General features: G+C 46.8%; 1 protein-coding gene across 3 annotated transcripts in view; it reads right to left on the bottom strand.

Moving 5' to 3' along the window:
- Nucleotides 1–17,868, bottom strand: part of ppargc1a (peroxisome proliferator-activated receptor gamma, coactivator 1 alpha) — a 64,783-nt gene extending 46,915 nt beyond the window's left edge. For all 3 annotated transcript variants that reach the window (XM_042070194.1, XM_042070195.1, XM_042070193.1), the window contains exons 1-2: nucleotides 17,675–17,868; nucleotides 13,780–13,956 (exon numbers count right to left, since the gene is read on the bottom strand). In XM_042070194.1, coding sequence (XP_041926128.1) covers nucleotides 13,780–13,956; nucleotides 17,675–17,722 — 225 coding nt within the window. In that variant the 5' untranslated portion in view covers nucleotides 17,723–17,868. The remainder of the gene's footprint in view (nucleotides 1–13,779; nucleotides 13,957–17,674) is intronic.
- Nucleotides 17,869–24,114: the final 6,246 nt, after the last annotated feature.

Raw genomic sequence — 24,114 nt, forward strand, 5'->3', positions numbered from 1 at the left:
ACACCAGTTTTCATACATGACATCACGTAAACACGACGACACTCAGTAAACATCACAAATGGGTGCTGCGCGGTGCCTATAGAATATCATGACTTGGTGCCTATAAAATATCATGACTTGGTGCCTATAGATTATCATGACTTGGTGCCTATAGATTATCATGACTTGGTCCTCCCCTTAAGAACTCCGCCATCCCCTTCAGAACCTCCCCTTAAGAACCTCCACCGGGTGGACTGGTTCAGTCCTCAACATCCTGCTTTTCCAGACAGCCAACGTAGCTGCCCCCAACAAGAACTTCACCAGACAAACCTCCCTCCTCCTCCTCACCTCACACATTATTACAATAACACAGCAATGGGGTGGGGAGGGAGAGGAGGAGAGGAGAGAGGGAGAGGAGGGAGGGAGAGGAGGAGAGGAGAGAGGGAGAGGAGGAGGGAGAGGAGGAGAGGAGAGAGGGAGGGAGGGAGAGGAGGAGAGGAGAGAGGGAGAGGAGGAGGGAGAGGAGGAGAGGAGAGAGGGAGAGGAGGAGGGAGAGGAGGAGAGGAGAGAGGGAGGGAGGGAGGGAGAGGAGGAGAGGAGAGAGGGAGGGAGGGAGAGAGGAGAGGAGGGAGGGAGAGAGGGAGTGAGTGAAAGAAGCTGGATCAATTTGCAGACAAGGTGTTTGTGCCGACCCCTAAAGCAAATTAGCCATTAATGCGTGTTTGTGAGAGAGAAAGAGTTTGTGTGTGTGTTTGAGTGCTAAGGCTAAATAATTGTGTGTGTGTGTGTGTGTGTTTTTGAACACGGAGACTTATTCAAAACGATTGTATGAGTGTGTGTGTGTGTGAGTGTGTGTGCATGTGTGTGTCCGGAGGCTTATTCTAAATGAGTGTGAGTGTGTGTGTGTGTGTGGTATGTGTGTGTGTGTGGAGGCTAATTCTAAATGAGTGTGTGTGTGGAGGCTAATTCTAATTCTAAATGAGTGTGTGTGTGTGTGGAGGCTGATTCTAAATGAGTGTGTGTGTGGTGTGTGTGTGTGGAGGCTAATATTCTAAATGAGTGTGTGTGTGTGTGTATGTGTGTGGAGGCTAATTCTAAATGAGTGTGTGTGTGTGTGTGTGGAGGCTAATTCTAAATGAGTGTGTGTGTGTGGAGGCTAATTCTAAATGAGTGTGTGTGTGTGTGTGTGTGTGTGTGTGTGTGGAGGCTAATTCTAAATGAGTGTGTGTGTGTGGGGTGTGTGTGTGTGTGGAGGCTAATTCTAAATGAGTGTGTGTGTGTGTGTGTGTGGAGGCTAATTCTAAATGAGTGTGTGTGTGTGTGTGTGGAGGCTAATTCTAAATGAGTGTGTGTGTGTGTGTGGAGGCTAATTCTAAATGAGTGTGTGTGTGTGTGGAGGCTAATTCTAAATGAGTGTGTGTGTGTGTGTGTGTGTGTGGAGGCTAATTCTAAATGAGTGTGTGTGTGTGTGTGTGGAGGCTAATTCTAAATGAGTGTGTGTGTGTGTGTGTGTGTGTGTGTGTGTGTGTGTGTGTGTGGAGGCTAATTCTAAATGAGTGTGTGTGTGTGTGTGTGTGTGTGTGTGGAGGCTAATTCTAAATGAGTGTGTGTGTGTGTGTGTGTGTGGAGGCTAATTCTAAATGAGTGTGTGTGTGTGTGTGGAGGCTAATTCTAAATGAGTGTGTGTGTGTGGAGGCTAATTCTAAATGAGTGTGAGTGTGTGGAGGCTAATATTCTAAATGAGTGTGAGTGTGTGTGTGTGTGGAGGCTAATATTCTAAATGAGTGTGAGTGTGTGTGTGTGTGTGTGTGGAGGCTAATTCTAAATGAGTGTGAGTGTGTGTGTGTGTGTGTGGAGGCTAATTCTAAATGAGTGTGAGTGTGTGTGTGTGTGTGGAGGCTAATTCTAAATGAGTGTGAGTGTGTGTGTGTGTGTGGAGGCTAATATTCTAAATTATATTTTTAAAGCTGCACCCGCTGCCACAGAAGAGTGAACGCATCATCACAATAAAGCTGCCCGCGGACCAGCTCTGCTCTTTGAAGCTGTCTCTCTCTCTCTCTCTGTGTGTGTGTGTGTGTGTGTGTGTGTGTGTGTATGTGTATGTGTGCGTCTGTGTGTGTGTGTGTGTGTGTGTGTGTGTGTGTGTGTATGTGTGTGCGTCTGTGTGTGTGTGTGTGTGTGTGTGTGTGTGTGTGAGTGTATGTGTGCGTCTGTGTGTGTGTGTGAGTGTGTGTGTGTGTGAGTGTGTGTGTGTGTGTGAGTGTGTGTGACAGAGGGAGCGGCTGTGTGTGTGTGTGTGTGTGTGTGACAGAGGGAGCGGCTGTGTGTGTGTGTGTGTGTGTGTGTGTGACAGAGGGAGCGGCTGTCTGCTTTGTTGATGACAGAGGGGAGGAGAAAGAAAAGAGAGAGAGGACGAAAGGGTAGAAGAAGAGAGGGAGGGATGGAGGGAGAGAGAGAGGAGAAGAGAGAGAGAGTAGAGAGAGAGAGGAGAAGAGAGGAGAGAGAAAGAGGAGAGAGAGAGGAGAAGAGAGAGTAGAAGAGAGAGGGATGGAGGGAGAGAGAGAGGAGAGAGAGAGAGGAGAGAGAGTAGAGAGAGAGTAGAAGAGAGAGGGATGGAGGGAGAGAGAGAGGAGAAGAGAGAGTAGAAGAGGGAGGGATGGAGGGAGAGAGAGAGGAGAAGAGAGAGTAGAAGAGAGAGGGATGGAGGGAGAGAGAGAGAGAGGAGAGAGAGAGAGTAGAGAGAGAGAGGAGAAGAGAGGAGAGAGAAAGAGGAGAGAGAGAGGAGAAGAGAGAGTAGAAGAGAGAGGGATGGAGGGAGAGAGAGAGGAGAGAGAGAGAGGAGAGAGTAGAGAGAGAGTAGAAGAGAGAGGGATGGAGGGAGAGAGAGAGGAGAAGAGAGAGAGGAGAGAGAGTAGAGAGAGAGTAGAAGAGAGAGGGATGGAGGGAGAGAGAGAGGAGAGAGAGAGAGGAGAAGAGAGAGTAGAAGAGAGAGGGATGGAGGGAGAGAGAGAGGAGAGAGAGAGAGTAGAGAGAGAGGAGAGAGAGAGAGGAGAAGAGAGAGAGAGGAGAAGAGCAGAGGAAAGAAAGAGAGGAGGAAAAGAGGAGAGGAAAGAAAGAGAGGAGGAAAAGAGGAGAGAAGAGTGAGCCAAGGGATCTGAACACACAGATGAAGAAACAACAGCCTAGGGAGGTGTGTGTGTGTGTGTGTAATGAGTGTGTGTGTGTGTATGTGTGTGTAATGTGAGTGTGTGTGTGTGTGTGTGCGCGCGTGCCAGTACCCTGGGGAGACTGTGGTGGCCAGTAAGAACAAATCCCTTTCTGCACAAACAGGATTAACGTCGGCCAATCCCCTCACAGCAGCGCTTATCCAATAGCCAATCCCCTCACAGCAGTGTTCAACCATCAGCCAATCACAAGGGACTACATGCCCACCAGCCAATCCCCTCCCAGCAGTGCCAACCACTAACCAATCCCCTCACAGCAGTGTCCAACCACCAGCCAATCACAAGGGACTACATGCCAACCAGTAACCAATCCCCTCACAGCAGTGTCCAACCACCAGCCAATCACAAGGGACTACATGCCAACCAGTAACCAATCCCCTCACAGCAGTGTTCAAACCCCACGGGACTATGTTATGCTACGCTGTGTGTGTGTGTGTGTGTGTGTGTGTGTGTGTGTGTGTGTGGATCCAGAGTCCCCTGAACCACATGGTAACTACCTCATCAATCGATCACTATGGCATTCAGCAAGCACACACACACACGTCCACACACACACACACACACAGCATTCAGGCAAGCACACACTCTCAGACTAATTGTGGGATACAAATATATTAACTCGTCTCAATTCTAGAGGGTGCCATTCAAACACACACACACACAAATACACACACACACACACACACACACACACACACACACACAAACACACACACACAGAGCTCAATTCTTAAGGGGGTCATTCATGTCCATTTTACTCCACAAGCTTCAATTAGCCATTAAACACAACGTCCCCCCAACACACACACACACACACACAGACAAGAGAGCAGTCGTTGATTATCAGGTGAAGCTGTAATCTTATCAGCGGCCTGTCTTGAAATCGTCCTTTTGCCTTAACTCTTTTGTTGAACACACACACACACACACACACACACACACACACACACACACATACAAACACTATGCTATCCAGACATATGGACTCGAGTCAGATTCGAGTCATGATTTTAATGACTTCAGACTCGACTTGATAAAATTCGGCATGACTTGCGACTCGACTTGGACTATTCACTCGAGACTTGACTCGGACTTTGCCTCGTTGACTTGTAATGACTTGACATGTCTCGAGTCAAACAATACATTTCCTGATCGTGGACCAGTCACCCCAGAGATGCTTTCACTTCCGCGACGAAAAAAACAAAACACATAGTGGACACAAACGGCAGAGCCCAGTGACCAGTGCTTCTGTTACCACCACGCATCACACACTGTGTGTAGGGCACCAAGAGACAGAGGAAGGACACAAACGGCAGAGCTGTTACCACCACGCATCACGCACTGTGTGTAGGGCACCAAGAGACAGAGGAAGGACCCATATTAAATAAAGATTATAGCTTTACTGCAAACTGATTTGCACTGTTGTTAGAGAACGTTTACAATGTCAAAATGCACCAACAGCATGTTACATAAAGATGATACTTTTCAGGTCCTCTCCATTAAGATCCAACTTGAACGCATGCCTATGCTCCATTTCATTGAGAACGCATCTCAGCATGCACGAGAGGGAGAGAAAACGAGTGGCAGGTTCCAGCTGGCTTGTCATTGTTGATGATGATTGATATCTCCTTTTAAATATAAGAAACGTATAAAAGGAAACCATGAAGGCAACAAAGACGAGTTAGAGGAAATTGCGGATTTATCTGGTTCTCACTACTGTTAAACTGTGAGAGCCAGGGCACTTTGACATAGGCTGCACTCACTGTGATTTGGAAAATGGACAAGAATATGAAGAGTTGTCTTTGCCTTTGTGTAATGGAACTGGTGAGTCTTGAAGTCTTCAATAATTAGTTTACATGAAGCACATGATATTATGCCGATTGAAACGCTTTCACGTAGCTAGGTGGCTACTGGCTACCAGGCTCATAATTCACTTTTAATTGCAAACAGAAAATGTCAAGCAAGCATCATGTCATTACATGCTTTTATTTCCAAAGGAATGAAAGCTGTTTGTGCCAACCTAATATCATGCTTATCATTGTTAATATTGTGCTATACATGTGGCACAAACAATGTCAGAGTTTGTGGACTAGCCATAGCTATATTTGAATGGAGCTGGTAAAAAAAAAACATTAGAAGAACGTGTGGACAGTGGCAAACAATGGGCTTAAAGTGACAGTGCACCATTTACAAACAAGTTAAACAGCATCACATGTGTAGTATTTAAGAAATGAATACTTTAAAACAAAATTACTGTGTCATTATTATCATTTAAATAATATAGAAGTGTTTTACTTTTACCTTTGTGGTTACTCAGTAATTTTGTGATTTATGCTGTATTTAATAGGCTATATAAGTCTTTAGGGAGAAAATGTACTTTTTAATCGCAATTAATATAGATTAATTAATTTCAAAATATGAGATTAATTCGTTTTTTTAATCGTTTGACAGCCCTAACAAAAACGTAAAATATTTAACCGCAGCAATTTACTAATTTAGCAGGCAAATCTGTGGCCTAGCATAGTGAAATGCCATCAGTCAAATTATTACTCATCCTTACAGTGGACGCTGCAATTTGGAAAAACAATATATATATTTGCTGCTGTGCTGAGTGTCTTATAGCTGTCCGTTTCGTACAGATTACTCAGGTATGCTCATGCGTATATTTCACAGGTATGCACATGCATATATCGTAAAAGCTTTCAAGACAGAACCATTGAATATATTTTAATCTGTATTTATAAAAAAAATACTGTAGATTAGATTGATGTGTTAAAATTATGATCGATAGTCTGATAATGGCATTATTAAGTGAAGAGTACCTGATGACTTGTTCAGGACTTGAAAAAGATTGGGACTTGGACTTGGACTTGACTTGGCTTTGATGTGACTTGGACTTGACTTGCCCTTCTCTGTCTTTACTTGGGACTTGACTTGGTCTTGACTGCTAAGACTTGTGACTTACTTGGGACTTACTTGTGACTTGGTCCCACCTCTGGTGCTATCCTTCCTTTAACTCTTTTATTGAGTTGTCAGAGCATTGTATTCCCTCTGCTGATAACACACACACACACACACACACACACTCTCCCCCCCGTTCCTGATCTGGAGGATGCATGATATAAGAGAGGGAGGAATGAGGTGTGTGTGTGTGTGTGTGTGTGTGTGTGTTTGTGAGTCTATGTGTATGTGTGTGTGTCTATGTGTACTGTATGTGTGTGTGTGTGTGTACGTGTGTGTGTGTGTATGTGTGTGTGTCTATGTGTATGTATGTGTGTGTGTGTGTGTATGTGTGTGTGGGTGTTTATGAGTCTATGTGTATGTGTGTGTGTCTATGTGTATGTATGTGTGTATGTGTATGTGTGTGTGTGTGTGTGTATGTGTCTATGTGTGTGTGTGTGTGTTTGAGTGTGTGTCTCTCTCTCTCCCTCTCTCTCCTTTTCTCTCTCCCTTTCTCTCTCTCTCCTTCTCTTGTTCCCTCTCTCTCTCTTGTCTCTGAGAGCTGCTGACAGCAGGCTGAAAGTGATGACGTTCATTTTCCAAAGGGAAAACTTTTCTCCATCATGACTTTTAATGGAGGTGAGAAAAAGTATTTGTAGTGTGTGTGTGTGTGTGTGTGTGTGTCTGCGTGTGTGTGTGTATGTGTGTTGGTGTGTGTGTGTGTGTGTGTGTGCGCATGTGTGTATGAGAAAAAAGCACTAGGAGACAGACACACACACACACTGTTCCAACTGCACCGCTAACTCATTAATGTAGATGTTGGTCAGAGTTGGACTCAGACTGCAGCCCTGTCTCACTCCTAACAACTGCTAACAACAGTAAGTAGGCCTAGCTAACTGCCAGCAATCAGCATAGGAAAGTAGCTTACTTCACATGTTAGGCTTATGTATAATATGATATAGCATTGACGGTCCTAAACCCTCCTAAAACCCATTGCACTGTCGCGCTTGTATAAGCTTGGCAGTGACGTCGGCGTCAGCGTTTGATTGATTGATTAGTTCACTTTTTCAACATTATTGGGTCCCTGGAGATGTGACAGGTCAGGACAGGTGTAACTTGAACTGTTTGAATATATTTTCATGATTTGATGTAGCTTACCTAATATTTGAGGCATATTGAAACAATAATAGGCTATTTTATAATCTAGTAGTCTACTTGAAATACATTTATTTTTATTCGTATACATTTCATCTTATTCTATAAACAGTTCAGATGTAGGCTATGTGGCTTGAATGAATGCAATGTCTATTTGTTTGTTACAAATAAAACTCCAGCAGTTCATAACTAGCATTTTATGTATGTAGCTTTTTTTTAAATGAAAACATGGGTAAATCATCATGAATTTGTATGATTTGGCTATGACTTGACTTGCTTAACCCAAGATATGACTTGACTTGACTTGCTTGACTGTCACAAAAAATGACTTGGACTTACAAGGATACAAGGATACAAGGAAGTTTATTGTCACATGCATATAGTTACTGGAAGTAAGAAATGCAGTGAAATTATGTCTGGTGTCAGCCTATTTGTGCATTAATGGGGGGGGGGGTAAAGAGTGCAGTAGAAGAGGGGTTTAGTAGATTAAGTGGCAAGGGCTGCATAAAAAAGGTGGGGGAGGATTGGGATTGGGGTGGGGGGCACCAACAAGGAGCACCCAAGAGCAACAGGGGCAAGGAAAAACTCCCTTACCAAGGAAGAAACCTTGGGCAGATCCACGGCTCAAGGGGCTTGAGACTTGAAGGTTAACCCTTTAGGCGCCAGAGGTTTTTTTTCGAAACGTTCGATTTTGACATCTTCATTTCAAAAGGCTATATCTTAAAAGTGATAAGAGATAGAGATTTTCTGTAAATTAGAGAAATATTAAGGATGACCCAAAGTTTATGTAGGGATTAAATGTTTATATCTAATTTTCATATTATGACGTCATATGGTGGCGGCCATCTTGGATTATAGAATTTTCATGAAAAGTTGCATGTTTGAATGATAAATGCACCACTTCTTTCCCCCCAAAGTATTCCTCACCTTCTGTATGCTATATTGCACAATACTGAATGATCAGGTAAATACTAAGTAGTAAACAAACTATGTAAATCATTACTAATAAATGGCAGAAAAAAACCAAATGCATGTAGCGGTAGGCGCCTTTTGCTGTAGAGATTTTCCATTTACTACATACAGTAGGCACTCTGATTCCATTTATGGGGCACATATATATTATTCAGATGACACACAAACACAAGTAGACAAGACCTGTTTAGTTCAAAAGCTCACTTGCCACGGCAAGGCACAGATCAGGAGTGAGATGACGAGACAAGACAAGAGACAGTGTTAGTATTTGTTTTCTTTTTGTTGATGTTTTTTTGTTGTTGTTTTTTCTTAGCTGACAAAGACACACACATCACAAGGACATGAACACACAAAAAAGAACACATATATGTCCTAAATGGTCAGGGAAATAGATAATCAACAGTGTTAATAATTACTAATAAATGGCTGACAATTTTTTTTTTTTGTAGCAGGCCTTTTGCTGTAGAGATAATGAGTATCCATATCCATATCCTATCCATACAGGGCCGGCATTCCCATCATCTTGTGATAGACTATGCATGGCCTAATGGCTCTCCTGCCCCGTGTCACCACCTCTGCTCCTGCTGCGAGCAGCATGGCCAGATCTGCCTCGCACTCGCGTCGAGTGGAGAGAATTTGCGCAGCTCGGACTAGGCCTACTGTCATTCTCATTGCGACTCCCCACACTGCCTCTACGTTCCCCCCTAACTGTCCTATGAGCACTTCGACCTCGTCTAACATACCCAGTGGCATTACACAAAGGCTCCACCACGTTACTGTCGCCGCGATTGCGGAGAGGCACACGTTCAGAAGACAGAAGCTAGCGCTATGGACATTAGGCTACCTCCAGCCTCGTTCGCCACACCACTAACACCCTGCTAACTTCCCGATGAACACTCCGAACCCGTGAAACATTATTCCCACCAGTGACATTGGGCAAACGATTCAACGTTTGTGCTTGGTGTAAGCTAAAGTATGGAGTAAACTCTCACTTTGTCCAGCTGCATCATTGCAAGGCAGGGACGCATCTGAAGCCTCACTAAACGAATCACCGTCATTTTCTGAAGGCAGATATCCCCCTTCAGAATCAGGGTCCGCGAATAGAAGACCCAACACTTCATTTCGGGTAATTTTTTTTAATGCCATTAGACGATAATCTAATGCAAATACTTGCTGACGTTGACAATATCGCTCTGACAAAGTGGCTCACACGCACACTAGCTCCGGTATTTCACGCACTGATTCAATGCGCTGTAGCTAGAAGGTTTTGTTTAAAGCATGCCCTTTTTCAGACTCGGGGATGACGTATGTCATGTCTGCCACCTAGTGGCGTGGAGGTCGAACGAAATATGACACCCTATTTGACTAAATCGGCCGTTTTATTCAGTACCGCATCTTGTCGACAAAAGTCGACCGTGGTGCCTAGAGGGTTAAGACTTGAGACTTGCACATGTGTGACTTACTCCCACCTCTGGTAGCCAGTCATGCTAATAACGCACCTGTATGCTATATACTGCAACACTAGTCATGCTAATAACGCCCCTGTATGCTAATCTATACTGCAACACTGTAGCCAGTCATACTAATAACGCACCTGTATGCTAATCTGCACTGCAACACTGTAGCCAGTCATGCTAATAACACACCTGTATGCTGTATACTGCAACACTGTAGCCAGTCATGCTAATAACGCACCTGTATGCTAATCTGTAGCCAGTAATGCTAATAACGTACCTGTATGCTAAACTGTACTGCAACACTGTAGCCAGTCATGCTAATAACGCACCTGTATGCTAATCTGTAGCCAGTCATGCTAGTAACGCACCTGTATGCTAATCTGTAGCCAGTCATGCTAGTAACGCACCTGTATGCTAATCTGTAGCCAGTCATGCTGGTAACGCACCTGTATGCTGTATACTGCAACACTGTAGCCAGTCATGCTAATAACGCACCTATATGCTAATCTGTAGCCAGTCATGCTAATAACGCACCTGTATGCTAATCTGGAGCCAGTCATGCTAATAGTCATGTCATGCTAGTAACGCACCTGTATGCTGTATACAGCAACACTGTAGCCAGTCATGCTAATAACGCACCTGTCCTGTATGCTGTATACTGCAACACTGGAGCTAGTCATGCTAGTAACGCACCTGTATGCTAATCTGTAGCTAGTCATGCTAATAACGCACCTGTATGCTAATCTGTAGCCAGTCATGCTAGTAACGCACCTGTATGCTAATCTGTAGCCAGTCATGCTAATAACGCACCTGTATGCTGTATACTGCAACACTGTAGCTAGTCATGCTAGTAACGCACCTGTATGCTAATCTGTAGCTAGTCATGCTAATAACGCACCTCTATGCTAATCTGTAGCCAGTCATGCTAATAACGCACCTGTATGCTGTATACTGCAACACTGTAGCCAGTCATGCTAGTAACGCACCTGTATGCTAATCTGTAGCCAGTAATGCTAGTAACGCACCTGTATGCTAATCTGTAGCCAGTCATGCTAGTAACGCACCTGTATGCTGTCTACTGCAACACTGTAGTGAGTCATGCTAATAAAGCACCCTTGAATTTGAATTTTAGAGAGACAGAGAGAGTGAGAGAAAAAGAGAGAGAAATAAAGAGAGAATGAGAGAGAGAGGGATAGACTAGAGAGAGATAGACTATACTAAGAGCTTATTGGCTTTGTGTTTCCGGACGGGTCAGAGAAAGTCAACCCTGAAAGGCTCTTAGAGAAGATTACTTCACAACACACATGCACACACACACACTCATACACACACTACCAAGCACACATACATACATACACACACTCCAACACACACACACATACATATACATATACAGGCTGTTAGTGAAGATTACTTCACAACGCACATGCACACACTCATGCACACACACTCCCACATACACACATGCATTTACACATACAAACATGAACACACACACTCACACATTCATATACTCATACAAACATGAACACACACACTCACACACACTCCCACATACATACACGCACATACATGAAGACACACACTCATACAAATACTCCCACAAACATACACATACATAAACACACACACACATACACATTCATATACACATACACACACACCCACACCCATACATATACAAACACAAACAGGAACACACAAACACATACGCACAAACACACATACACACACACTCACACATACACACACACACACACACACACTACAACAGACTAAAATATACATGGTATGACTGAGTTACAGCCAGTCTTTGTCTTTTTTTAACATGTTATTTATGATGTCCTTCATCAACCCTGGAAAAACCAGTCTGTGTGTGTGTGTCTGTGTGTGTAGGCAATGCTTTATGTACCCTGTGTGTGTGTGCGTGTTGGGAGGAGGGGGGGGGGGGGGGGGGGTTGTGCAGTGGATCTCACCTCAATACTGTGGCCTGGAAAGCATGCAAGTTCAGTAAAGGCCAGCTGAAGACCTGTGTGTGTGTGTGTGTGTGTGTGTGTGTGTGTAGGCAATGCTTTATGTACCCTGTGTGTGTGTGTGTGTGTGTGTGTACTGGACCCTACCAGACGCTGCCAAGGAAGTGTTCCATTCTCTGCATTGTCTACATCTCACAGGGGACAGGACAGTACTTCAGTGAGAGGCCATCCAGAGGTTACACACACACATACACACACACACACACACACACACCAGATCTGAGTGTGAAAAGTTCTGAGAGAGAGGAGCTGTGAGTTCTCTTCATGTGGTAGAACACGGAACATGACCCCCCCGCCCCCCACCACACACTTCACACACATACACACACACACACGTATACACACACACACACACACACACGTATACACACACACACACGTACACACACACACACTGCTGAGTAGCCTGGGTCCATTTTCTGATGCAGGGGAGCGTGGGCTGTGCTTCATGAATATGCTAATTGCTCCGTCTTAAACAAATCCCACATCATCTGCTGTTTCTGCACACAACAGATACTATCTACGCTTATAAAGCTCCCCGCATATTTACATTATCCACACACACACACACACTCACATACACACACACGCACATACACACACACGTACACACCCACACATGCACACACGCATGCACATGCACACACACACACACAGATACAAATATACACACACATATGGACACTCACAGTTTCAGTAAACAGACTGTCTGTGCAATGCAAAGTTAATCAATGTAAGAACACTCACACACACACACAATCTCTCTCTCTCTCTATGTCACACAGACACACACACACACAGTGGTTGAGTCTGGGGTAGACTGGATTCACACACACACACCCTCCTCTCGTTTCAGAGCCACTTCAGGGTCCTAAGTTCACCAGTGGGAGACTATGGAAGGAATGTCCCCCCTATCATCTGACTGTTACACACACACACGCGCGCACACACGCGTGCACACACGCACGCACACACACACACACACACACTCACACACACACACACACACACACGCGCGCGCGTGCGCGCACACACACACACACACTCACAGAGACACAAAATCTCTATCGCTCTCTTTTCTCTCTCACTCTTTCTCTCTCACACAAGCACACACACAAACACACACACTTTGTCTCATTCTCTGTCCTTCACACACATACACACGGTGCCTCCATATTGCTTCAAAGGCCTGACAGACAGATGCTGATCCGCCATGTAGTGCTATCTGGTTGCAGTAACCATTGCAGCACAGACTCTCTCTCTCCCTCCCTCACTATCTCTATCCCCCTTTCTTTTTTTCAAATTCAAATAAGCTTTATTGACATTGACACATGCTTGTGTTGTCAAAGCATGTGTACAGATTCAATACATAAATATATAAGATAAACAAAAACCATGTTGATTAAATAATAGTAATAAGAAGGAGATTAAATGAGATCACAGTAGGAGCAAATTCTTTTATGAAATTCTTTTATGTTCTCTCTCCCTCTCTCTCTCCCTCTCTCCCTCTCTCTCTCCCTCTCGCTCTCTCCCTTTCTCTCCTTCTCTATCTGTATGATAAGCAGTAATGTAGTGTTTGTTGTTCTGGACTTTGGCTGACGGGGCTGCAAGTTTTAAGTTTTACCCACAAAACACACACACACACACACTCTACACACACGCACGCACACGCACACACACACACACAAAAACACATACACACACACAGGCACATATATACACACACACACACAGGCACATATACACACACACACACGCACGCATGCACGCACACACACACACACACACAAAAACACACACACACACACACAGGCACACACACACACACACACACACACACAGGCACACACACACACACACATACACAATATCCTTCTACTGGAACCTTTTGTAACATACAGTCCTTACTCCAGCAGGACAAGACCAGTTGGACAGTGTTTGTGAGAGGGTGCATTTGCATGTTGTGTGTGTGTGTGTGTGTGTATGTGTGAATGTGTGTGGGGGGGGGGGGGGCCTTACCTCAAACAGGTTGGAGGGCTCATTGCCGTACTGACTGGAGATGACATCTGATTGGTCACTGTACCACTTCAGCCCGCCCAGGAAGCTGTCATCCAGGTCACTAACGTCCAGCTCTGATAGGTCCAGTTCAGGCAGGTCGGGGCAGAGGGGCTGGTCTTCACCAACCAGGGCAGCGCACTGCAAACACACACACACACACACCACACACACACACACGTCAGGGTTGACCATGATAGGTCCAGTTCAGACAGGTCGGGGCAGAGGGGCTGGTCTTCACCAACCAGGGCAGCGCACTACAAACACACACACACACACACACACACACACACACACACACGTCAGGGTTGACCATGTCTAGTCACAGCAGGTACAGCTCAGTCCCTGTGAAAGGCACTTTTATTCACAAACACACACACTGATCTACCACACACACAGTGTTTATGAGGCCCATAAATTCACCTCGCTGTGTGTTTCCTACACACACACACACCAAAAAGCCTAAGAGAACACCCCCCCCCCCCACCACACACACACACACACACTTCAGACAGACATTGCACAGGCTGCATTAGGCTGGTGAGGGGGGCCATATCTGCCAGAGAGCATTTAAATGTGTTTTTCTCTCGTGTGAGATCGAGGGAACGCGCTCAGGGTCCTCGAGGAAAAGCTAAATGACGCTGAGATCGAGGGAACGCGCTCAGGGTCCTCGAGGAAAAGCTAAATGACGCTGCTGACATTTTATGGCGCCGCGCACGCGACAGCTGCTCTGCCGCCCTCCTGACACAAATCATCAGCTGCAGGGCCGCACGGTCAGAGCTCCCGCACGGTCAGAACTCCCGCGGCCCTTCGGTCTGCCTGCCATCCTCCGCCGCCCTCACCGTGGAAACGGCAATGTAAACAAATCTCCGGGGCGGATGCGGATCTTCCGTGCGTCAGGCGGCGCGCGGCGAGATTAGTGGCTCACGCGGGACACATCTCTGCATTCTAATGCCTCCCCAGAGACACGCGTGCCAGCAGAACACACGCACATTAACCTCCACACACTCACTAAAACAACACGCTGCTCGGAGAAACACACACTCCTCTCTGTATCACAGTCCAGCGCACGTCACACACTTAAACACAGAGAACACACACTCCTCTCAATACTCCTCTTAATATCACATTTCAGTGCACACCAAAACACACTCACACACACGCACACACACACACACACACTCCAAAACACACTCACACACACGCACACACGCACCAAAACACACTCACACACACGCACACACACACCAAAACACACTCATGCACACACACACACACACACACACACACACACTCCAAAACACACTCACACACACGCACACACGCACACACACACCAAAACACACTCACACACACGCACACACACACCAAAACACACTCATGCACACACACACACACACTCCAAATCACACTCATGCACACACACACACACCAAATCACACTCATGCACACACACACACACACTCCAAATCACACTCATGCACACACACACACACACACACACTCCAAAACACACTCATGCACACACACACACACACACACACACTCCAAATCACACACACACACACACACACACTCCGGCTCAGCTCGCTTGTTCTGAGAGACGACATGATGGAGTGCTGTCATCTTCTGCTCTATTTTGGCCACGAGAGTCTGGCGACGGAGAGAGCGCACCTCACCGCACGGCTGCACGCCATGCTGGGGCACGACTCCAGAGTTGGACTGAGGCCAGCGTGGGGGCTGAGGCCGTGCCAAGCGCGAGTAGGGAAGAAAAGTTCAGCATGTGAGAATATACAATACACACACACACACACACACACCTCCGACCTCTTTCTCCCGAGAAACAACACAGACGTTATTCCGACATTTCCACACGCACAGCGGCCCACGTGCAGACCACAGACGGAGAGAGAGAGAGAAAGAGATGAACAGAGAGAGAGAGAGAGGGAGAGAGAGAGAGAGGGGGATGGAGAGACGCAGAGAGAGAGAGATGAACAGAGAGAGAGAGAGAGGGAGAGAGAGAGGGGGGGGGATGGAGAGACGCAGAGAGAGAGAGGGGGGGATGGAGAGACGCAGAGAGAGAGAGGTTGGATGGAGAGACGCAGAGAGAGAGGGGGGAGAGAGAGAGAGAGGGGGGGATGGAGAGACGCTGAGAGAGAGAGAGGGAGAGGTAGAGAGAGAGGGGGGGATGGAGAGACGCAGAGAGAGGGAGAGAGAGGGAGAGAGAGAGAGAGGGGGGGGGAGGTGACTAGCACAGGGGGCATAGGGCGATACTCTGCTGGTTTCTAAACAGAACACACTGCAGCTCGTGCAGACGGTGAGGCTGAGAGAAAGGGAGAGAGAGGGGGGGGGTGGAGAGACGCTGAGAGAGAGGGATAGAGAGAGGGAGAGACGCTGAGAGAGAGGGAGAGAGACGGTGACGCGTCAAGGCCTCCCACCAGAATCCGGTTTGTTGTTTCTATTTACATGTGCGGCACCACCGAGCCTCCACGAACCAGCTGTCCACTTACAGGTGGGAACCCCGGAGCGAAGTCCAGTCCAGGGGGCAGCCGTTACCCAGCGGGTCCCGGCACCGTCCTGTCCATCCGCTGACAAAAACACCACATTCAAAAACAGCGCACTCAAAAACACCACATTCAAAAACAGCACACTCAAAAACAGCACCCATTAAAAAACAGCACACTCCACACCGCGTCTCAGCAGCGCAGCCGTTCAGCCACATTAATAACGACGGCCATGCGCACGCGGGCCACCGGGCAGCCACTGGCGCGGACTGGCAATACGAGAGAAATATCCTCCATAGGCTCCTAACAACACACTCACAGAGCATATGTGTGTGTGTGTGTGTGTGTGTCTGAGAGAGAGAGAGCGCTTGCGTGTAGTGTGCGTGTGTATAAATGTATGTATATTAGTGTGTGTGTGTGTGTTCTGTAAAGATAAGCAGTTATAGTAAATGTTTTCAATATGTCTTCATGTCGCTGCCTCAGAGCAACTAAACTCGCGCACAGCCAGTCCAGCGGCAGCTTTTAAATCCCCGGGATGCAAATTCACCCTGGCGAAGCCAATACACGTAAACACACGAGGGCTATCCCGCCGTGAACGGCGATCTACCGGGGAAACAAATCTAAGAATAAGAGAAATGGATGCTACAGCAATGGAAAAGACAGAGTATTTTAGTGAGGACACGCGCTACTGCACGTCCGTAGATGTTGCTATGGAACTGACACGGTTTGTGCTCCGCGCAGGCTGCGCGCCTCGGTAGGATCAGCAAATCTCCGGTGCTCTCCGTCAGCCTCGAGCCTGCAGCTCGCTAGTGATTTTTCATCTTCACAGGGGACGTGCTACCGTAAGACACAATGGCTGTCACCGGAGACAGTCCAGGCTGCCATAACCGACACCGGCTACTCGAAAACAGCCGGACTCAGACCCCAGAGCTGAGGTGAGGACAGCGGCAGGACTGAGCCAACGGTTACCTGTCTTGTCGTTATTACCGAGCGCTCCCCATGACTGGAAAGACTTCCACCGGCATGTAAACAGTCCTCGCGACTATCAGACATCCTGCAGGCATTCAACAGCCATGTCAGCACGCGGCACGGAAAACACCGTTATTGCAGCCATAACTACCGAGCTCTGCACGCCACACACCGAATTCCTTTCCATGTACGTCTCCGCGAGTCCTTACTCCCGAGCATTCCCCGTGAATTCTCCTCGTATCCTCACCGCCAGAGGCTGCGGGAGCCCCGCGCGAGGAAAGTGCATTCCCCTAGAAGCGCTCCTGCGTGTCTCCCTGTCATCGTCCGCAGGTTTCCGTGTCCCCGTGTCCCCGGGCAGAGGAACGGCGGGCGCTCGTGGTGCTCACCTCTATTTCTCTCCAAACCAAGTCTTGGTTACACCGGTCCCACGCCATCCAGCCGCCGAATGACGCCTCCGCCAAAATAAAAAAAAATAAAATGAGACGAGAAGAAATCCAGTGTCTCCGCGCGCGCTCTCTCACGGGGAGCTGCCCCAGACTGCGAATGCACCGACGGCACCTGCGCTACTACGGCTCTCCATCACATGACAAAGCTATTAAAAGTAAGCAGAGAGCGAGTGACTCCCCTCCCCGCGCGCTGCGCTCCTCTCGCGCCCCCCACCCCCTCCTCCGCCGCTACTCGCCAGTGACGTGACGTACCGTTCAGCAGGCGGGGTCTGGCACGCGCATAGTAAATCTTTTCCAACTATAAAATCGCTCAATTCAAATGACACGCGCAGATGAAAGACAATTCAAACGCAGATCACGTTATTTTCTCGCCTCCGTTATTGAGTGGTGTAGCTGGGCAGGGTAAGCGAGGGCTCAAGCCGTAGGGGAACATTCACGCGGAAGCATAAAGTATGACGCTAATTGAAGGACTGGGCAGCAGGCTACTTATCTCCCGCGTGCCCCGGTCCCGCTGCCCGTCTTTGAATCATGATGCCTGACGAAAATATGGGGTGTGTGTGTGTGTGTGTGACAGAGAGAGAGAGTGTGTGTGTTTGTGTGTGTGACAGAGAGAGAGAGAGCTCCTTACACGCCTCTCTGCGAATCAAATGCAATGATATGGACAGCACGCTAGTAAATCTTCTAATCCTAATGACTTTCGCCGAACACTGTGGAATGAGCCGCGTTCAGCAGATGACTACTTTATTTAAAGCAGCCCGATCGGAAATCGCCACATCAAACGCAGTGTTGCCTTCGCTGATGAGAGACAACTGTGAAATGCATAATCTTGCCAGAGGAAACACTACGGTGTATCTCGTGACAGTGTTAGTGCCAGAGCCGCGAGCCCGAGCCTATTACGGCAACAGCTCCGCCTCAGGCAACCGCCAGTCGTCTTTCGCATTATGCGTTCGTTCCATTGCACGCGCTCTGGTTTTCCACGGCAGCTCTTCCATCGCGTGGGCTGCTGCCGTAGCTCATCTCAAATATGCAGCACTGAGGCTATTTGTGTTCCTCACGAGCGGCCACGGTAGAGCCCGTCTGACGGCGGGACGGGCCGCTTTCTCCTCCGTGTTCGCTTTGAATTCGGGCTTACAGTCTATTTATTGACTGCTGTCGTACAAATCATTGCCCGCGTGGAGGAAACGTCCGTACCAAGTGCCTCCTCTCGCGCAGATTTACATTAATTTAGATCGCTTACGGCTCGACTCGCGCGCCACCGCACATTAAACTAAATCACATCAAACGAATCTCATGATCTACACCATTTACCAACGAAATGCGGCGCGAGGAGCAGGTGACTGCGTGTACACTGTAAACAGCAGGCTGTGTACGCAACACTGCGACAGAAAACAAAACAAAAGGTTGCTGTGGACACCCCAAACATGCGGACATCAGCTGTCACCTGGGGAGGGGGAGGGGGCTCCGTTTGAGGGCTGTGTGTGTGTGTGTGTGTGTGTGTGTAGTGCAGATACAGTATGTGAAAGGTTGCACTATGATGAGATCCTGCCTGAAGTGTGTGTGTGTGTAGATAGATAGATAGATAGAGAGAGAGATAGATAGATACTTTATTGATCCCCAGGGGAAATTCAAGAAGTGTGTGTGTGTGTATATGTGTGTGTATATGTGTGTGTGTGTGTGTGTGTGTGTGCATTCATATGCGAGAGTGTATGAGGGCAGTTTGAGAGTAAGCCATTTCGTGTCCAAACATTTACCAAGAGTTGTGCCGGCTGGCGGGAGTGAGTGTGTGTGTGTGTGTGGGGGTGGGGGTCATGTTTGGCCACCCATCGAGGCAGCAGGGATGTGTGTGCGCGTATGTGTGTGAGTGTGTGTGTGGTTGGGAGGTTGTGTGTGTGTGTATGTGGCTGGGAGGTTGTGTGTGTCTGGGAGGTTGTGTGTGTGTGTGTGTGGTTGGGAGGTTGTGTGTGTGTGGCTGGGAGGTTGTGTGTGTGTGCGTGTGTTTGTGGCTGGGAGGTTGTGTGTGTGTGTGTGTTTGTGGCTGGGAGGTTGTGTGTGTGTGTGTGTGTGGCTGGGAGGTTGTGTGTGTGTGGCTGGGAGGTTGTGTGTGTGTGTGCGTGTGTTTGTGGCTGGGAGGTTGTGTGTGTGTTTGTGGCTGGGAGGTTGTGTGTGTGTGTGTGTAGCTGGGAGGTTGTGTGTGTGTGTGTGTGTGTGTGTGTTTGTGGCTGGGAGGTTGTGTGTGTGTGTGGCTGGGAGGTTGTGTGTGTGTATGTGTGTGTGCTGGTTGCTGCTGGTCTCTTAGGTTCAGTCTCAAGACCTCTTTATAGTATCATATGAAGGAGACAACATGTAGTACCCTATGAAGGAGACAACACAACATTTAGTACCCTATGAAGTGAGACAACACAACATGTAGTACCCTATGAAGGAGACAACATGTAGTACACTATAAAGGACACAACATGTAGTACCCTATGAAGGAGACAACATGTAGTACCCTATGAAGGACACAACACAACATGTAGTACCCTATGAAGGAGACAACATGTAGTACCCTATGAAGGAGACAACACAACATGTAGTACCATATGAAGGACACAACATGTAGTACCCTATGAAGGAGACAACACAACATGTAGTACCCTATGAAGGAGACAACATGTAGTACCCTATGAAGGAGAGACAGCAGCAGCAACAGCATCAAAATGCTGATGTATGTGATGTAGTATCATATGATGAACTTCGCTAGCGTCTGAAGGGTTGCACAAATGTGCACGTTTGTCTGTGTGTGTGTGTGTGTGTGTGTGTTTGTGTCTGTGTGTGTGTGTGTGTATGCATGTGTCTGTGTGTGTGTGTGTTTGTGTGTATGCATGTGTGTGTATACATGTGTCTAAGTGTTTGTGTGTATGCATGTGTGTGTATGTGTGTGCGTGTGCATGTGTGTTTGTCTGCGTGTGTTTGTGTGTGTGCTACACTCTACACTCCACACTCTGCACTCAACACTCTACATTCTACACTCTACACTCTGCATTCTACATTCTACACTCTACACTCTACATTCTACACTCTACTCTCTACACTCTACATGGCCAATGGTGTGCTACACTCAAAACTCTACACTCTACATTCTACACTCTGCACTCTACACTCAACATTGTACACTCCACACTCTACATTCTACACTCTAGATGGCCAATGGTGTGCTACACTCAACACTCTACATTCTACACTCTACACTCTGCACTCTACACTCAACATTGTACACTCCACAGTCTACATTCTACACTCTACATGGCCAATGGTGTGCTACACTCTACACTTAATACTCTACACTCTACATTCAACACTCTGCATTCTACACTCTACACTCTACATTCTGCATTCTACACTCTACATTCTACACTCAACACTCTACTCTCCACACTCTACATTCTACACTCTGCACTCAACACTCTACATTCTACACTCTACATTCTACATTCTACTCTCTACACTCTGCACTCAACACTCCACACACTGCACTCAACACTCAACACTCTACATTCTACACTCTACATTCTACATTCTACTCTCTACACTCTGCACTCAACACACTGCACTCAACACTCAACACTCAACACTTTACATTCTACACTCTACACCAGTGGTCCCCAAACTCGGCCCGCTGGCCGGATACGGCCCGCCACCTCATTTTGGGTGGCCCCCAAAAACATGTCTGTGGTATATAGCATCTGGCCCGCACGGGAGTACGACATTGTCAAACTACAACCTCCGTAATTTCCCCCATTCATTCTCTATGGCAAGTCTTAACAATACACGTGTAATACTCTTTTTGTCCACTGGTGGTTGTTTTGGCGCTGTTTCGCGTTTGCCATCGAAAACAGAATGAACCTACCTGCAAACAATGTAAGAGGCCTATGCTGACTGCATCAGTGCTCAAAGTATTCTAAAAGTTTATCAATTAATTGTTAATAACTAACTAACTTCTATTCAAGTCATATTTCTGGGACTTTCTGGGATAATTATTTCTATTTTTTATTCACTCTTCAAATGTTCATACAAATTCACAAAGTTCTCATCAGGTGAGTGAAAGTTAGAATGGTGGTCATTGTAGATGTTTTTGCCAGCGCTTCATAAAACTCTCATAGTTTGAGAACTTGAGAACAAAATTATTTGTAGGATATTGCTTGTTCACAACTTGAGCTGTGTATGCAAAGACACAGAGTTCACACATTTTAAGTAAAATATACTTTTGGGACTCCCTTCTAATACTTTTGGGAATGCTAAAGTCTTTTTATTAGTATTATTTCATTTGAGCTACATTTTACATGGCATGATGGCAATATAAACACAGCTAACAATGGTATTAAATTGCAGTAGCCTATAACTAAATGTAATGGAATATTCAACTAAGGTAGACTGTTGTTGTTCACAGCACTAAGCTTTTTATGGTTACTGATACACCCCGAGTCTCTGGCCCTCTCTTAGAGCCAGGCATAGTGAGCTGGCCCTCGGAAGAAAAAGTTTGGGGACCACTGCTCTACACTCTACATTCTACACGCAGCCACTCTACACTCAACACTCTACATGGCCAATGGTGTGCTACACTCTACATTCTACACTCAACACTCTACATTCTACACTCTGCACTCAACACTTTACACTCAACACTCTGCACTCAACACTCTACAGTCTACATGGCCAATGGTGTGCTACACTCTACACTCAACACTCTACACTCAACACTCTACATGGCCAATGGTGTGCTACACTCTACACTACATTCTACACTCAACACTCTACATTCTACACTCAACACTCTGCACTCAACACTCTACAGTCTACACTCTGCACTCAACACTCTACAGTCTACATGGCCAATGGTGTGCTACACTCTACTCTCTACACTCTACATGGCCCATGGTGTGCTACACTCTACACTCAACACTCTACATTCTACACTCTACACTCAACACTACATGGCCAATGGTGTGCTACACTCTACATTCTACACTCAACACTCTACATTCTACACTCTACATTCTACACTCTGCACTCAACACTCTACAGTCTACACTCTGCACTCAACACTCTACAGTCTACATGGCCAATGGTGTGCTACACTCTACACTCTACATTCTACACTCTACATTCTACACTCAACACTCTACATTCTACACTCTGCACTCAACAGTCTACACTCTACAGTCTACATGGCCAATGGTGTGCTACACTCTACTCTCTACACTCTACATGGCCCATGGTGTGCTACACATCACGTTATGTTGTACTATTTGTCTCCTGAAAGTGCCGGGTTGTTTGTGAACACACACACACACACTGGGGCAGCAATCTGCTACCTTCTATCTTTTAGACAAGTAATGTGCCATAACAACATCCCTTCTCCCTCTCCCGTCAATGTTGCACTTTTTATCTGAAGCTACCAGTGTGTGAGTTTGCATGTGTGTGCATGTGTGTGTGTGTGAGTGTGCATGTGTATGCGTACGTGCATGTGTGTGTGAGCATGCATGTGTGTGTGTGTGTGTGTGTGTGTGAGTGTGCATGTGTGTGTGTGTGTGTGAGTGTGCATGTGTATGCATGTGTGTGTGTGTGAGTGTGCATGTGTGTGTGTGTGCATGTGTATGCATGCGTGCATGTGTGTGTGAGCATGCGTGTGTGTGTGTGTGAGTGTGCATGTGTATGCGTGCGTGCATGTGTGTGTGTGTGAGTGTGCATGTGTGTGTGTGCACTATGGTTAATAGACACACAGTGAATCAGAGAGGAAAGACTGGGATCCCCCTTACACCCACACACCCACACTTATCAGATCACAGACAAACACACACACATACACACACAGACACACACTTATCAGATCACAGACAAACACACACACATACACACACTTATCAGATCACAGACAAACACACACACACTTATCAGATCACTCTCATGGTGGCAATTAAGATGCGGAGGGCTAAATATAGAAGCCTATGGTGACACTCTCTCTCTTTCCTCCAGGAAATACTGGCACACACACATACACACACACACACACACACACAGCGTATAAGAGAGGATGAGGGGAGAAAGAGATGAGAGGCACAGTGAGGGCAGGGAGGAGTGTGTGTGTGTGTGGTGTGTGTGGGTGAGTGTATGTGTGTGAGTGTGTGTGTGTGTGGTGTGTGTGTGTGTGTGTGTGTGTGGTGTGTGTATGTGGTGTGTGTGTGTGTAAGTGTGTGTGTATGTGTAAGTGTATGTGTGTGTGCCTGCATGTCTGCACACTCATGTGAAACTCCTTACGGCATCATAAAAACACAGCATATCATCATCTTTTCTCCCTTCTCTCTGTGTGTGCGTGTGTGTGTGTGTGTGTGTGGCGAGCA

This window comes from Alosa sapidissima, chromosome 18, assembly GCF_018492685.1.
Source record: "Alosa sapidissima isolate fAloSap1 chromosome 18, fAloSap1.pri, whole genome shotgun sequence".
Lineage (NCBI taxonomy): Eukaryota > Metazoa > Chordata > Actinopteri > Clupeiformes > Clupeidae > Alosa > Alosa sapidissima.